The 17576-nt window shown below is 37.0% G+C and overlaps 1 protein-coding gene across 3 annotated transcripts in view; it reads left to right on the forward strand.

The window, feature by feature from the left end:
• The window catches only part of AKAP11 (A-kinase anchoring protein 11), a 49742-nt gene extending 39977 nt beyond the window's left edge, over positions 1–9765 (forward strand). For all 3 annotated transcript variants that reach the window (XM_016205419.2, XM_016205418.2, XM_016205420.2), the window contains 2 exons: positions 3129–3289; positions 5909–9765. In XM_016205419.2, coding sequence (XP_016060905.2) covers positions 3129–3289; positions 5909–6049 — 302 coding nt within the window. In that variant the 3' untranslated portion in view covers positions 6050–9765. The remainder of the gene's footprint in view (positions 1–3128; positions 3290–5908) is intronic.
• The last annotated feature ends 7811 nt before the right edge of the window (positions 9766–17576 follow it).

Consider the following 17576-nt stretch of genomic DNA (forward strand, 5'->3'; position numbering starts at 1 on the left):
CCAAGAATTCATCGGTTCAGTTTCTGGTCAGGGCACATACCTGGGTTTTGGGCTTGATCCCTGTTGGGGGGCCTGTAGAAGGCAGCCTAGCGATGTCTCTTTCATTGATGTTTCTCTCTCTCTCTCTCTCTCTCTCTCTAAAATCAATAAAAAAACAATTAAAAAATAAAGACTGAGCTGCTTTAATTATTTGAGAGGAAAATTTATGATCAACTCTATAATTATGATTTTCAAAATATAAAATTCTTACTCCTAAGATACAATTTATTTTATATGTCATAGTTTTTTTCTTCCAAACAGGTAACTTCTAGAATTAGTGTTTAATGATAATCTCACATAAGTCATATTCCTTCTTCATATTTCTTCCAGAATTCCAGTCTTACACTCACATACACATATTTGAAGAAAATACTCAATTCTTTCTTTAACGAACATAATTCTGAATGTGTAAATACTAGATACGTTGGTCACAGAGTTCAGGATCGTGATTTGTGATCCCTAATTCAAATAAATATATTAGACCGTCTGAGTGACTCTAAAAACTGTTCATGATGAAGCTGAGTTTTTATTGTATTTAGATGGTTGTTGAATTTCCCCCCCCCAAAATCTTATTTTCCCATAATTATAGAAATACCAGTTATATCTTTGGTAGAGTGGAACATAAAAATATTCATACTGTTTGAGATACTTGTTTTTTATTTTTATTTTTTAATTATTTCTTTAGAAGTGGTTAAACTGAGAAAATTGCCAAAATGAATTTCTTGAAATATACTTTATAACACCTAAATTTCCACTCAGTTTTATTACGAACTGTGCTTTTCTTGTTTAGGAAAGTCATGTACCAGTTTTTTAGCTAAAATCCTCAGACCCAGGATGATGATTATATTTGAGTTCTAATGCCTCTGCTAAGTAGTCATTCTCTTCATATAGGGCTTCTAGAAGTAAGTTTTTTCTCACCAGATATAAAGTAGAAGTAGGGCTGATACTTTTTGAGTTATGGATAGGGTAGGTAATATTTGCTTTATTTTTGTTAAAGTGTTGATTTTTTTATATAGAAAAGTTATGTACTTTCTCCCAAGTAATACCTATGAGCAGGTTATTCCAAAGGCTGTATACTTGGTATAAATGCATGTGGTGAATATTTTCTGTAATGAATACTAACGTGACTGAGGAATGATTAAGAGAGAACATATAAGTTAATATCAATATAAAATTCATTTAGAAATTTTCACTTTTGGCACTAGCCAGGCTGTTATGGATTTCTTTTGTGAGTAGGTAGTAATCAGGAGATTATTTGTAAATAATATTACCCAGTTTATGAGATTATAGTCATCTCTCATGATATAGAACATTGTAGCCAACTTTAAAACTTTTTAAATTAGAATTTAGGAAATAGATTGATGTAGATTTATAGAAAGATTCAAAATTAGGAAATTCTAAGGAAACAACCCTCATTTTTGTTTGTAGTTTTAGGATTTCAGTCCCTTCTCTTTTCACTAGTGTTTAGTAACCTCTCTAAAGAGAGAGGTCACTCGTAGGTCAGACAACCAGGAACCCTGAACTGAGAAAGCCAGTGGTACAGAGAAGCTTTGGGGTGAAAGCTCCTCCCAACCCCATGACCAGTGCAGGAGTTACAAAATGGCCCAGAGACCATATTTAGTACCATAGTGCACCAAACCCCTTTTTGATTGAGAGCCAGTGGGGAGAGAGGAGGGAAAAAACAGTACATTTATTTTAAGAGAATAATGTAGACCAGCTGTTTGAATGAAAAATTAGGGGCCTACACATATCCTAAAAATAATTAGTGATCTAGAATGCTCTGCAAACTATAAAAATGAATCAGGGACTAAACAGTTTCCATTACTGGTATAGTTTGGCACCACATCTGCCAACAGACCCTGCTGTTCACTTCTTGTGTGGGATGGCCTGTGTCTTAGCACTGCTTATTGTTCAGCCATCATTAAGCAGGGGTGTTAAGTCATTACTTTTACAGTCAACAGAGATTCATCCTACTTTATGGTGAAAACGTAATTTTCTTCCTTTTTTAATCACCTGACGATATGGTTTTTTAAAAAAATTTATTTTATTTTACTTTTTTAATACTCACCCAAGGATATAATTTGCATTGATTCTAGAGAGAAACAAAGGAGAAGGAGGGAAGGGAGGAGGGAGAGACAGAGAGAGAGAGAGAGAGAGAGAGGAAACATCAATCAGTTGCCTCTCTTACGCACTCTGACCGGGGATTGAACCTGCAACCTAGGTGTGTGTCCTGACTGGGAATCAAACCCATCACCTTATTGCCTTATTGGTGCACAGGACGATGCTCCAACCAACTGAACCACCTGGTTGGGGTGAAAACATAACTTTCAGTAAAAAAAAAAAAAGAAACATGAGAGCAGTATCTTACTTATAATAGTGATATACTAGAAAATTCCCTGGTCTTGCTTTTGGGATTATAAGTGGTTGCATGTAACATTTTTCCCAAAGACTGAAGTGATTAAGAGCATGGAGCCAGACTGTCCGTGTTCATGTTCTGGCTCAGCCACTTCCTTATTCTAAGATTCTGGATCTCTCTGCCTCAGAAACCTCACCTGTAAAATAGAGATGATAATAGTTTCTATGTTGTAGGGTGGTTTTGGATTACAGGACTTTGTGTATTTAAACAGCTTAGAACAATACTTACTTTAGTGTGTGCTATACAAGTATTTGCTGCTATTTCTCTTAGTTCATAAAGCTTTCTTAAAGTCCATTTAGGTTTTTATTTGTGTGTTTCATTTGTATTTTGATTGTAATCTTGGCTTTATAGTTTTATTTTCTCTCCCTTTACCTGTGGATCATAATTTTGACACAACTGATGGCATATATGGTACTTCAACTCCATGCCTCAAAATAGTTTTGCATTTGTGCTAGCAGTGGATGATCAGAGATATCCCTTTGTTTTACATTATTTTGCCCTTTCAAAGAAGTCTTTTAATTGATGTTCTGGTGTGGTTAAGAAAGGATGGATTTTTTCCAAACATTCATTGGAATCTTAAGATGTGGAAAATATCTACATATCCTTGGAAAACCAGAGTATTGAGGGTTGAATCAATGAGTTTCACTTCATATTGTTTAAATTTAAATATTAGGTTTGGGGCAAGATGGAAAGACTCTGCTAATAACGAATATTGACATGGAGCCATGTGCAGTAGATCCCCAACTAAGGATTATTCTTCAGTGGCTCGTGGCCTCTGAGGCTGAAGTTGCAGAACTTTCTTTTCATGACTCTGCAAAGAAGGAGTTTATACGAGTAAGTACCTGCCTTATAGGGCGGTTGTGATAATACGTTTCGTACATGATGTTCTGTGTCAAGTGGTTGATCTAATAAGATACCTGTTGAAAGTAGAGTGGGTAAATGCTTAGGCAATAGAGTCTGATAGTTGGGCTCATATATCAGCTCTGTCCCTCTCTAGTGGTGTAGCCTTGGGCAAGTTCACCAATCTCCTTATCTGCACTATGGAAGTGAGTATAGAATTTACAGAAGTTTGTGAGGATCAAATATAATACTACAAAAAAATGCTTCATCTAGTGCCTGCAATATTCTAAATCTCAGAGTTAGGTGCCATTAGAAGTTAGGTGTTTCTATGAAAAGATTGAGTTTTTATTTGTATTTAATTGATTCATAATTGTGCCTAGTACTTTGTATGTCTCTTTCTCTGTTAATCCAGTTTCATTTGTATGAGAAGCTAGCAAAACCAAAAGCCAATAGAACTTTAAACTAATAAGGGACAGTGGACCACTTGAGTATTAAGTAAGGTTCTAATAAAACACTCAGATTTGATGCACTAATAGGAAATTTTTTTTGAGAACTTACTATATATGCCAAGTACCTTGTTAATGAAGATTTTCAGTTTAGATTCTTAAGGTTTTTGCCCCAGAACTTTTCTTATCAGAACTTTAGTGTAACCCTAATGTAGGCTATAGAATAGCCTAATGAATAACCAGTGTAAATTGATCTATAAAACAGAAATGGAGCAGCCTGGCTATTCTCGACTCCTGGTTCAGAATTTACAACAGTATCGTTGGAAGAAGTATGTGAAAAAGATATTATGTAAAAATAGTTGTTGTTTTTAGTATTTTGTTGTTTTTATTTAGATATTTTGGATTTTTTCAGTTTAGGTCTCTGTTTTTGGGCAAAGGGAGAAATAAGACAGAATCATCTTTCTCTGTCAAGGAGAAAGAATGGGTAGGAAAAGTGTTAGAGATGACCTTAGGGGGCATTTTCAAGTCATTTAGTCTTAGATAAACTGAGGGCTAAGGAAGGCCATAGGCAGAGCTGAGTGTGACAGCGCTTGAGTACGGGGACCTTGTCCCTATGTAACCTCAGAAAACATTTTGCCAGTTCCTTAAAAAGTTAAACGTAGGATTATTATGTAACCCAGCAATTCCACTCCTAAGTATATGAAAGCATATGTCCATGGCAACATTATTCATAATAGATCAACAGTAGAAACATCCTAAGTGTCTATTAACTGATGAATGGATAAATAAAATATGGTATATCCAAGCAGTGGAATATAATCCATCAATAAAAAGGAATAAAGTAGAACATACTATAGCATGGAGGAACCTAAGCGAAAGAAAGAAGCTGCTCATACTAGATCATGTGATATAAATAGATCATTTCATACAAATGACTTCATTTTGGATGAAATAGCCAAAACAGACAAATCTATGGAGATAGAAAGTAGGTTAGTGATTCCCTAGAGTTGAGGGTGCTGGGAAAAATGGGAAGCGATTACTAATGTGCAGGGCTTTCCTTGTGGTGTGATAGAGTATTCTGATATTGGTTGTGGTGGTGGTTGCATTCAACTCAGTGAATAATGTTAAAAACCATTGACAGGTGCACTTTAAATGGGTGAGTTGTATGGTATGTGAATTATATTTTTATTAAGCTATAATTCAAAAGCTATTTTTAAAATCTAAGCATATTTCTATTATAAAAAAATTTAAAAAATGAGTGAAGATGTTCTGATTTGGTGATGATAGATTTTTATTTAAACCAGTATTTATTTACTGTTTTCTTTTAATCCTCACTTGAGGATATGTTTATTAATTTGAGAGAGAGAGCAAGGGGCAGAGAGAGAGAGAGAGAGAGAGAGAGAGAAACATCCATTGGTTGCCTCCAGTACTCACCCTGACCAGGAATCAAACCACAACCTAGGTATGTGCCTTGATGGGAAATCAAACCGAAACCTTTTGTTTTATGGGATGATGCTCCAACCAACTGAGCCACCTGGCCAGGGGTATTTACTTTTTTAATTGAGGTATATTTGATATATAATATTATATTAGTTTCAGGTATACAACATGATTCGATATTTGTGTATTACTGTATTGTAAAATGATGACCACAGTATTTTACTTTTTTGGGGTTTTTTTGTTGTTGAAGCGTTAACATTTCTTAACTTAGAAAGCCATATTCCTGTTGAGGCTGGAGTGTGTATTCCAAAAACACACACCACACTAAATGTTGTGGAAGGAAAATTCACACCCTTTTATTAAGCTTGACGTAATCTTTATTATTTTGTTTCTAATTGAGGGTGTGGGAGATGTATTTAGTTAGGTTAAGAATTCCCTGTAGGAAGGTAGCACTGTACTCCCACACAGAATGTCCGCTTGGTGAGATTTACGAGTTCCGTCTCCACAATCATTCTGTGGAGGAGACGTATTTGTAAAGGGCAGGAAAGGAAAATGTTTAATTTGTGTAAAGTGGTGGTTTAGGGAGAAGATTTTGTTATAACTGGGAGACAATATTTTATTACAAGCAGCAGGATTCTTAGTTTTAGCTGATGTTAATAGAAATGAAAACTTTATTGTTATAAAATTGTTTTTGGTTAATGTTTGACGTGTCTTTCTGTCTTACTAGCTTTCAAAACAATTACAAGAAAAAGGATGGAAAGTGGGCGACGTCCTGCAGGCGGTGCTTCACTACTATGAAGTGATGGAAAAGACCTCCGGGGAGGGGACATGCAAGGCACTGTTTGACTGGCTCTTGGAAAACGCATAGAACAAACTCCAGACCAGTATATGTTTATTATTTGTTTTAGGAGAGGAAGAAACAGATAAAGATGCATAGGGTAAAATTTGAATAGTGAATATTAACTTTTAAAGTGAATTGGGGGAAAGTAAGTATAGCTTTTTAAGCTCCTGTGTCATCACATGCTGTATATAGTTCATACTTTTATAATCTCTGTCAAATATTATTTTCACTTATTCTTCTATACACATGTGTAATATGTTAAGACCCTAAGAACATGTATTTGAAGGAAGGTCTAACCATGAGGTTTTCAGGGACGTTGATTGATGTCATTCTTTTTACATCCAAATTGTGCTGCTAGAAACCGCACTGAGGTGGCTAAGGATAGGTTCCAGGGATAAAGAGTTAGAATTTTGCTCCTTTGCAAACAAGTGGTATCCTATTAATAACTATTGACATAAAAAACAGCATCGAGGCTGATTTTTTTCTGGTAGTTTTGGACTCATTTTTAAATGTCAGTTTTATTTTCATAGCTCAGCCATTGGTAGCTTTTTGAATCCCTCAAACAATTTAATTCCTTAGAAACATTAATATTTTAGGTTTCTGTTAAACAGTAGTTTTCTCAGCCTTTCATCAAAGTATATTATTTGCTAATGTTGCCAATTGTTCTGGCAAGATGGTGAATATGTGTGTGTGTGAGTTTGTGTGTGTGTGTGTGTGGTGTGTGTGTGTGTGTGTATGTAAAGGATTACTGTAACCTTGCTAGTGGTTTGTGCCCTCTTCTATTTTAATGTTTTCTTGGTTAGACTTTCACTGTTAACATTGAAAAGGTGCTTTAAAATAAAATGTCTAAGATTGTGCAGTAAAAATTTTTATTTCTTTTTTTGACTCTTTGGGGTCCCCAGCTTACCCTATAAATGAAAATAAAGTTGCAAAACATGTTGAAATTTTAAAAATTAATGTTAATACAGAAATGCATTTAGAGAAGTCCAGTAATGATTTTCACTCTTGAATTTTTGAAAACCTCTCCACATTAGCAAAGATAAGCTTTTTCTAGGGGAAAAAAAAAAGGATCCTCCCCAGATAAAATCTACCTGCACTATTTTGTAACGACCTCTGACGTGACCCTTCTGGGCTCTACATTTCCTACTGCTTAGGCTTTAGAAACTGCAAGTTGACTTGAATAGAGGACCGAGATTGTGTCTTGGTTTTGTATTCAAGGGTATGCGTGTGTGAATTTTTTGTTTCTTTCATTAGCGGATTTTGTAATGTAGAGTAAATCACTTTTTGTTGGGGGCTTTGGTTTTGCTTCAGTCCATTTTCTTTTTCCCTGAGCACTGACTTTTTTGGAAGCTGCACAAAGTGTAGAAGGCATAGCACCTGCCATGGGGCAAGGAATAGGGGCACTTATGTTAATTTGAATTAATAATTAGGGTAGAGAAATGTATTTTATAATGAAAGAGTCAACTTTGCTTTTTAAGAAAATGCCAGGACCTTAAATATTTTGAGGTCATATTGCAAGCTTTGGCTTTTCTCAGTTGAAGATAAAGAAGTAGAGCAGGCCTTAAAAATAAGTGTTCCTCAAGTTTCTTCAAGTGTTTTAAAGTGGAGAAATGCAGGAAATGTATATAACCAGGATCATTTGTCTTTAGTTTCTCAGAACTTGAGATGCAGCAGCACTGGGCTAGATTTTTAAACGTTAGGAGTTGTGTTGTTAATTTTAACACGGGTTAGTTGATTATTAAGTTTAGTTGATTATTGAATTTTTACAAATATATAACTGTCATTGTGTTTAGAATCTTCAGTGTATGTACGGGTTTGATTAACAGCAAACTGAGTTGTGAATTTCTTTTAACCTAATGTGACCATATATTACTTTTGTAAAACTTTGTGCTTGAAAATGTTTATGTTTCTCTTGTGGTAATAATCATTTTGAGGTAAGATTTTCCTCATATCCTTTTTTCCTTTGCATTTTTATGAAGCTGTGCTGTATTCAGAGTTTCCTTACATAGCCTCCACATATGTCAGACTGCTCATTAGGTATTAGCATGCCTTGTAATAATCATAGTGGAAGTCCACACTTGTATCAGTTCAGTGCAGGGGGTAGAGAAAAATGTTAAGTATTGGCAGATGTGAAAAGAAGAGTGAATTAAACTTTCTTAACTTAAAAAGAAAACATTTGTCTTTAGAGCAGTCTCTTTTAACCAAGTACAGTTTAAATTTACTTTATTTAAAGGCACTTTGTGATTTTTCCAAAGACATGCTAGATCCTTTTGCTCAGTCTTCAGAACAGCTCTGTTTGTTGAAGACAGCTCTGTCTTATTTTAATACAAATCTACTTGACATATTTATATTATAATGTTGTATTATTGCCATTCTGTAGATTTTGGCCTTTATGAAATATCTATCTTATTCAGAACTGTTAAAATTGTGATGTGCATTGAATTGAATTTTCTTTTATCACTTTTAGAACCATTGAAGGATCTGTGGAAAGAAAGTGAATGAGGCCTCTGATCAGGGGTTTTTAGAACATTATTTTAGACTGAAATGTGGCAAGTTTTTCCATAGCTGCCTTTTTTCAAGCTAAGTTCAAATTTTTAGGTATTATTAATGTTGATTTTGAACCTATATTCTGATTTATACAAAAGAAATAATTCATTTATAATTCACAGAAGAAAATTACAGTGTCTCTTGGATGGCTTGATACAATTTAATGGAATAAAACCTTTGAGAGTGTTCACCCAGTGAATATATGTGGTGATATCTTTATACTTTGAGAAATGTTTCACCCTTACAGATATTTGATGTGAATTAATTCAGTTCATTAATACTTTCATTATGCTTAAATAAGGGTTTTGTGTTGTTGGTAGGAGAATTTAATTACTTACTAAATGCACCCTATATGAAGTGAAAGGTAGTTTACACAATGACTTTGACATCAGTGCACATTCCCCAGATGCAAAGTTTAACTTTGACTTATTGTCAGAGTTCACATCCAGATGTTTTCTTAGTTATTTAGCTAATATTTTTCCATAATTAGTATCATCAGTTTCTCATCAGTATATTGCTTAAATTTTATATTTTTCAAAGGAAACTTTCCAGCAAATTTTAAAAAAATGATGCATCCATACTCAAGCTGTAGGGAAAATACTTTCATTTAAAACCCTGTCTACCTGTCAGCAGCACAAAAGAATTAGAGCTACAGTGGAAATTATAAAATTGTACTAAAGTGAAGTGCTCTTTTTCTCAGTTTTAGCAAAAGACCCTGTATGCATTTACTCACCTGTATTTCTGCTCTGAAGATGCAGATACATACAGTGTTAGTCACTCTTGTCACTTTATTTATTTATTTTTTTTTACCATCTGTGTACATTCCTTTCACAAGGGTTGAATTGTAGTTGTAGAAGTTCATTGTTTTGTTTTTGTTGTAATGTTTGAATACTATTTAATATCAGGTTTAATATTGCTGGATTTGCTACCTTTGGTTACTTGTGCAGTGTTAAAAGTAATTACCTTCTTGTTTAGTATACCAGATATATAGCAAAAGCAGCTTTAAATAATTGTAGCTGTTTATTTGACTGTGCTGAATGACTATATTAAGATCTTGTATTGTATAACAGTAACTTCTTTTCTGCTTTTCAGTAATTTAATATGTTCATTTACCAAAATATGAACTTCAGGATGCACTAAAATTTTGTTTTAGCAGTGGTTCAAAATAAACATTTCAGAAATTACTTTTGTAATAATTTGCAGTTGTTCTTTTATCTTCTATCAGTTGTTTAAGTCTTTGATCTTTCCCCTTCCAACTAAGACTTCTCCAATAAACTTAAGAAATGCCTGGCCTCGGTTTTTGTTTTATAATATCTTGTTCACTGCTATGTACTGAACTAAAACAAACGCATACAAGTGGAACTGCTGTAATAGAACACACACCAAACAATATAGGTACTTTTGATGTGGTTTTCTAGAATAAGAGAAGTTAGGAATATAGTATTTATGTATTTTTAATCCTCACCTGAGGATATGTTCCATGATTTTAGGGAGAGGAAGGGAGAGAGAGAGAAACATTGATCAGTTTGCCTCCCATACGCGCCCCGGCCAGGGATTGAACCCACAACCCTTCGGTGTACGGGATGACACTCCACCAACTGAGCCACCAGCCAGGCAGGAATATTTTTAATTGGACACTGGATTCTAACTACTTATATTCAGGTGCCTCTGGATGCTGACACACTGACTTGAAAGGCTGTCTAATCTGTTTTGAATTTTAGTACAAAGTAGAGTATTTTGGTTGCCTTCATTATGAGTGTGTGATGAAATTCTGGCATGGATTGAGCACTCCTTCCATAGAACACAGAGATCATTCCTCTATCATGCCTTGTAGCATCAGGCACTTAAAAGTTAGGTGCTGTTCATTTATTACTAGTGGAATTTGACTGTCTTAAGTATTTTAAGCCCCAGAAATTAGGGAATGATTTTTCTGGTTTTTCAGGAATGTTTCAAAGTGCTATGTTTCAAAATAATAAGCAAAGGCTTGGGAGTGAGTGCATCCTAGTCAGCAAGAAAACAATTTTAAACTCCTGAGAAAAAGCAAGATTCCTTTGACTGCAATTCCAAAATTTGAATAATTTTGCACATTGGTATCATTTGTGATCTATGTCTTAGCTGGGATGGAGAGGAGGCACATGTCCAAGATGAACATACCCTTGGGGCTCCGCTGCAAAAGGGTAAGGAGAATCAGCTTGTTGCAGCACGATATTGATGACAGGAACAATGAAGAATGCAAGGCCATTCCTTGGGAGTGACTTGCATTTTCCCCCTCCATCCTTTGTAGTTTTGTAATCACCCCTCTTATTTTTGTGCTTTAGGGCAAGGAGGGTAATATTTTAGATTGGAGAGAATTAAAAAACATTTTCAAGAGAGGATTGAAGACCCTAAAGTTGATGTTTTAGATCATCACTTCCTCCCCCGATACCTTTTCTTTTAAACAGACACCTAAATAGATTTCTTAGCTTAGACTAAGGGATTAAAACGACTCCTGTGTGCCGAATTGGCCCAATGGGAGAGCTTTTTTTTTTAATCCTCACCTGAGGACATTCTTTCCATTGCTTTTCAGAGATAGTGGAAGGGAGAGAGAGAGAGAGACATGATTGGTTGCCCTGCATGCCCCGACCGGCAAGCCTGCAACCGAGGTACGTGTACTTGGCTAGAATCAAACCCAGGACCCTTCAGTCCGTGGGCTGATGCTCTAACCACTGAGCCAAACCAGCCAGGGTGGGAGACGTTTTTAAAGTAATATCAAAACTTATAAAAATTAGGAGGTTTCACATTGGAATGTTTTGTGTTTCAGATTCTCCTGAAAAGTTGGAAGCTCTGGAACACTGCTTGGACTCCTGTGGAGCAGCAGTTTGGTGGGAACTGACTATAATGATTGCCCCTTTAGTCTGGGCTTACGTTTCTTTTTGCCTCTGGCGTGACCTGCTCCACTTCACCCATTTCTGTTGCCTGCTGGGGCCCTTGTTGGTGTTTGAGATGCAACCTCTCACTTAAAGCAAATGAGATAATTAATGTGCTTAGAAAATCTGAATGATGTTAAAGCAATGTTTCCATTCTCTAGAATTGTTCAAAGCAGGGAGGAAGATTCTAGAAATTTCAGATTTGGTAAGTTTATTTCTCCTAAGAAAACAAACCATAATTATTAGAAGCATAATTTTTTAAGTATGTAGAGAAGAAAGACGGGAGAGGTTGCATAGGTTCATCAAGAGCAGATTCTATCAGATTTACATTTCCCTTTTCAATAGAATTATTGTACGGAGACATAGTATCTGTGTCTTAATGAGGCATTTTATATGGAGAAAAGGAATGCACATTTGTAGCTTCCCAGAGACTTGTAGTTAACAGATCGGTGCCCACCTGGAAGGTCAGCACTGGGATGTGCCACAGGCCAGTTCATGAACGGCCTTTTTATACTGCCTTGGGTGAAGATTGTGTTGGAAGTCTGTTGGTCAGGTGTGTGGAAGAGCATTGCTGATCATCACTTGGTAACCATATCAAGGAATAATAGTGAAATAGGATTGAAGTAAACTAGGGAAGCAGACAAGGGACTTTGGAGTCTCTTTTCCTTTTGTCTTTGTGACTGAACCAGGATTTGACATTTTCCTCCAAAGGTGGGAAGGTTTTATGTTTACACATTGCCCGTTTACAACTATGGGCATAAATATTTTACTTCAAATGTTATATTTTTATGGCTTTCTTGATATACAGTTATTTTTCGCCGTTACAGAAATTCTGTGAACCCAGAAGTTGATGCTTAGAGATCCTGTAAGGGCTAAAATGCTGTGGACTCCTTAAGGGTTACAACAAGGCTGTCAGGAAGAGTGAGAAGCTGCCAGAATTACAACTGAAATCAGCCTCATTTCTGTTTGTAACTGTGTTTTTGTGGGGCAGGAGGGCATGGATTCCAGGGAGACTGAAATGTTACAATAGCTTTTCCAACCTATAAATCTGTTATTGAGTCAACCTTAGACACTTGTAGCAAACGTTGGGAGGTCACTTCAGTTGCCTGATTTTGGGAAAACCAGTTGACCTCTTCACTGACCCTGAACCCAAAGAAGCCATGGCTTCCAGAAGGAGAGTCCCTGGTTCAGTGACAGAGTCTGCCTTTGACACAGCTAGTGAGAGACAGTCAGTGTTGAGTTACAGTCAGATCCCATTAGACCTCAGTAGGCCCAAATGGGTAAGTGCTCTAATAATGTGGGAGGTAAATCGTGGTTCTGCCTAAATACAGGGTAGTGGGAGGTGGGAAACCCTGAAGGCCTGTCTCAGGGTCCTGAGGCTGCAGAGAGAAAGGATGCCAGTGCCAGTGCCCTGTTGGGAGTGGGAATATGTTTGAGTGAAAAAAAAAGCTCAATATTTATTGACAGCCCCCCATTGGCCTCTGCCTTTATGGAGCTTACTCTTTGTGAAGAGTCTTTAAATGAGTAACAGCTATTTAATTTCTGTTGTAAGGGTGGTGGGAGCCTAAAACAGGAACCTAAAGGGCTTCCCTGACCATGTGAGGCTGAGGCTTAAGCTAGGTTTGAGCTCAGTGGCACCCAATCAGGCAAAGGAAGTTAGGGGTGGTCGGGAAGTGGGGAGAGCTGTTCCAGCACAGCAGGCAAACACCTTGAGGAGAGACTTATTTGAAGAACCAAAGACCAGCGAGCTACAGCATGAGGAGTTGTGACACATCTTGAAAACACATCTTAGCTCTCAGATGCTTGCAGTCTTCCGCACTGCAGTAGAGTGCAGTTTTTGTGCTGCAGTAGTCGGTTTTAAGTCCAGGGCAGGGTAGGTGACAGTCTTGCTTGACCCTGTGCTTTTCAGACCGTGCCTGGAGTATTGTGTTTAGTCCAGATACCGTTTTACAAAGAATGGAGATAAAGTGAACCCTCTGTGACAGGCCAGTATGAGGGAGCTAAAAATGTATCAGTTGAGTTTTGGCTGAAGGACAAAAGGCTGTTTGGCCTGGAGAAGGAAAGGCATGGGGCTTTCGGTGGAGACATTGAAACTTGTCACCCTAGAGGACCAGGTAAGGACCAGGGGGTAGAAATTAGTGGCAGATTTCAGCTAGCTCTTCAAAAAATGGACTAGATCCCCTTCATGAAAAAGGTGTGCTTGCCCTTGGAGATGTGTCTGGGGTGCTGGCTGATCACCTCTGCAGATTTTAAAAAGAACTCCAAACAGTTCATAACTTTAGATTAAGTGACATCCAGTCCCGTACACTGTTTTTTCAATGGCAGTTTAGTAAAGTTAAGAACTTCTCTAAGTGCTGGGGTCAAAAGAACTTGATTTAAACTTGTAGCTCTGCCACTTGGGACCTTTCTGTATGATGCGGAGCAAAGGACTAGGATGATGGCACTTTTCCTGAGGAAGGGGCATCATTTTCTACTGACAGGTGCCTGGGGCATAACGGGTCTCGGAGCGCCTGCCTTCACATCCGGGTGCTGAGGTGGCCGGATTGTGCTGCGCATGCAGGCCAGGGCCTGCCTATGAACAGTGTAGTCCCCGGGAAGTCCAGCTGGAAGAAGGGGTGGTTCATGAGAATCCCATAGTTGGCGGCGCAGAGAGAATGACGTTTGCCCTTGACGTTTGCCCTGTCTAGCCCTGTGAGGCTGCTAGAATACTACTCTGTTTTTTTGTGAGGTATGGCAGATATTTTAAGGACAAAAAAGTGGAGTTGGTGCTGGGTTTGGTTCTTTGCTATTGCTAGATTTTGACCCATTGATTCCTCAATATCTTACTAGCTTTCAAAACATTTTAATATTTTTTATTCCCCTTCCCCTCCCAGGCAACCACTCATAATATTTTAATTTATGTGTAGTACTTAAATATTTTTTCTCCATATGCTTTATTATGTTTACCCCTTTTATTTCTGTCTGTATTTTATCGTTTGAAAGGATGATAAATGCATGTTACTAAATTCTAAGAGGTATAAGAATGTGCAGTGAGAAGTTCTTTCTCACTCTTTAGCCACGGAGGCAAGTATGTTCCCTGTTTCTGGTACGTAAAACTTGTGCTGTACAGGACATTTCAAAGCTTTGCTTTGCTGTTGTCAGTAATTGTTGGGTATTAATTTGAAAGTCAAAAAACAGGAACTGACTGCTATAAAATTCAGGTTTGTGTTTACTTCTGTGGCAGAGGGATATCCAGGAGGCTAATGTATCGACAGTATTCTGTTTCTTGGTTGGATGGTGGTTAAACTGTCCACATAGATTGTGTGCAATTCTGTGTAAACATTTCATGTGATGTGTACATGTGCACATGTGTGTGCATGCACACAGTGTTGAAAAAACAACTGCAAAACTGATCATCTTTAAAACAACCAGAGGGAACAGATGGATTACCTACGAAGCAACAGTTTGGTTCATAGCAACCTGCTGAACAGTTACGACAGAAGCCAAAAGATGATAGAACATCTTCCAAGGTCTGGTTAAAAAAATCAAATCCAGAAATTCATATTCTGCTAAACTATTTTTCAAAAGTGAACATAAAATTTCTAGTAGATTGGAAGAGTTTACATTTCCTTACCTGTGCTGAGAAGAAAAACTGCTGAAGTGTAAAAACACTTTCATAAGAAGGAAATTGAACTCTAAGGAAACAGTGAAGAAACAATGTTTAAAATAATAATTAAAATGGAAAATGAAAGAAAGATGGAGCTAGCATCCAAATGCAATACATGTTCACATAATTCCTGTTTACTATCATGGCAGGGGTTTCACATCATTGAATCTATATATCAACCTTGTCATTATTCCTAGTTTTCATGTGAAAAAAAACTCAGGCTCAGAAAGGTGAGATTTCTTACATACCAGGCACAGGGGTAATGCCCAGGTTGTCAGGCTACAAAGCCCAAGCTGCCCATTATACCCATTATACTGTGTCACCGTATTTACATACCAAAATACAAAAAGATGACAACCTGTAATGACATAGAGACTATTTACATGTTAGCATATTTCCTTCAAGTTTTCCCCCATATATATAATTTATATAATTAGGATTTCCTTTATTTCATAAATATTTGTCAAAAACATTTTTTAAAACTGGGTTTTTCAGGTTTGGTGGTCACTAAATCTTGCCACTCTCTTGGCTGGAAATAACTTAGCCAGAGGTCTTTGGTCTGACTGACTGATCTGTGGTTGTATTTTTATATTCCTATTATGTGATATTGCTTTGTGCCTAAGTTGGTACAGCTGACAATCTTTACAATGTAAGCATTTTAAGTAGGTCTTTTGAGAAAGACAGTATGTAAAAGGGATCTCTGGTCAGTTTCTAGAAACCAGGCAAAAGTAATTGTTATCTCAGATTGACTTTGATTTTTCTCTTTCCTTGTTGTCTTGTCTTATCTGCCCATCAATGCTTGCAGCAATAGAGGCTCTTCCATGCATGAAACAGAGCTCATCTTGCACCAGCAAACATGTACCTCCTCCTATGTACCGTACTACACATGTTCTAGCTTTTGAGATGAACACCTTGGAGTAATCAGTTATCTTTGACCTCTTCCTCTCCATCCTGAGTCCGGTCCTCTCTAAGAAGAAGGCGAGATGGCAGGTGTCAGGGGGAACAAATAGTCCTCCATTTAGGGGAATGGGGAAACGGAAATGTTAAAAGATGTTTAAGAAAGTTTGTAGTGTGGGTGATGCAAACTCATACTCCATAGCCATTGTAGGCATTCAGTAAAGATCTACCTTGCTCCTCAGTGATTTTGAATCAGATATGTATAGTTACAGTCATTACTATTATTACTTATTGGATACAAATACTGAGTCTTGCAAAAAGTAGGTGGCTCAGTAATACCAGATGATAGGAGTCACCCAAGAGACGAGCCACATTTCATGGTTAAATAGTCTGTAAGGTAAAGAAAAGCACAGTAGCCATGTCCGAGTGCACCGAAGGGTTGAAGGTTTGATCCCCAGTTGGAGGAGGAAGGGGGGCAACTGATCAGTGTCTCTCTCCCTCCTCCCTTTCCCTCTCTCTAAAAATAAATAAAAACATATCTTCTGGCGAGGATTAAAAAAAGAAAAGAAAAGCACAATAAATCAGCTTGTTTACTACTGACTTCCATTTTTTGCTAGCATGGCAGATGACTAACCCATTGAAAGCAAACATTTGGGATAAAATACTACAATTTTCCCTAAATGCATTGATAGGCAGCATGAAGGCAAGGAACATATAGGCCAGTATAAAAGTGAAGTTGAAGGGGGGGCCCCAACTCTCCCACTCTAAGGATCAAAAGAAAGCTTTTCTATCCAAAACATTGGCAGTGAATTGAGGGGGAAAACATCTTCCCTGAGAACTGGTAAGCTAACTCTCATGTGAGCTTCAGTCTAAATTCACCAACCTGGGTGGTCTAAAGAAACCTGAAGTGAAGAATTTAACATTTTTCTGTTAATGCTTCTAAGAACCTGTGGGAGGCAACCAAATCCCATGTTCATCCTAGGCTTTTATTCCCAAAGATAAAGTTCCAAGAAAAATTAGAAACTTAGATTTAGAAAATTTACAAAACCATGAACATGAACCAGCAGAGTGGATACCAGCCCAAAGACTTCATATGCTGGTATTGTCAGATGCACAATGTAAAGTGGCTGTATTAGATATTTTTGTAAAATATGTAACATATATATAAATATGTAACATATAAAAAGGGAAACAAATATGAACAGAGAACCTCTTCACATGCACTAGGATGGCTAAAATAAAAAAGATGGACAAGTGTTTAAAAAAGAATGTGAAGAACCTGAGACCCTCACATTGCTGGTGGGAATTTAAATTGATGCAGTGACTTTGAAAACAGTTTGCAGTTCCTCAAAAAATAAAACAGAATTACCATGATCCAGCAATTCCACTCCTAAGGATATACTCAGGAGAACTGTAAACATGTCTCCACAAAAACTTGTATGTGAGTGTTCAGAGCATTATTCACAAGAGTCCCAAGTGAAAACAACCCAAATGTCAATCGACTGATGAAAAGGTAAACAAAATGTGATTTATCCATACAATGAAATATTGTTTAACC

This window comes from Miniopterus natalensis, chromosome 2 (genome assembly GCF_054644295.1).
Source record: "Miniopterus natalensis isolate mMinNat1 chromosome 2, mMinNat1.hap1, whole genome shotgun sequence".
In the NCBI taxonomy this organism is placed as follows: Eukaryota; Metazoa; Chordata; class Mammalia; order Chiroptera; family Miniopteridae; genus Miniopterus; species Miniopterus natalensis.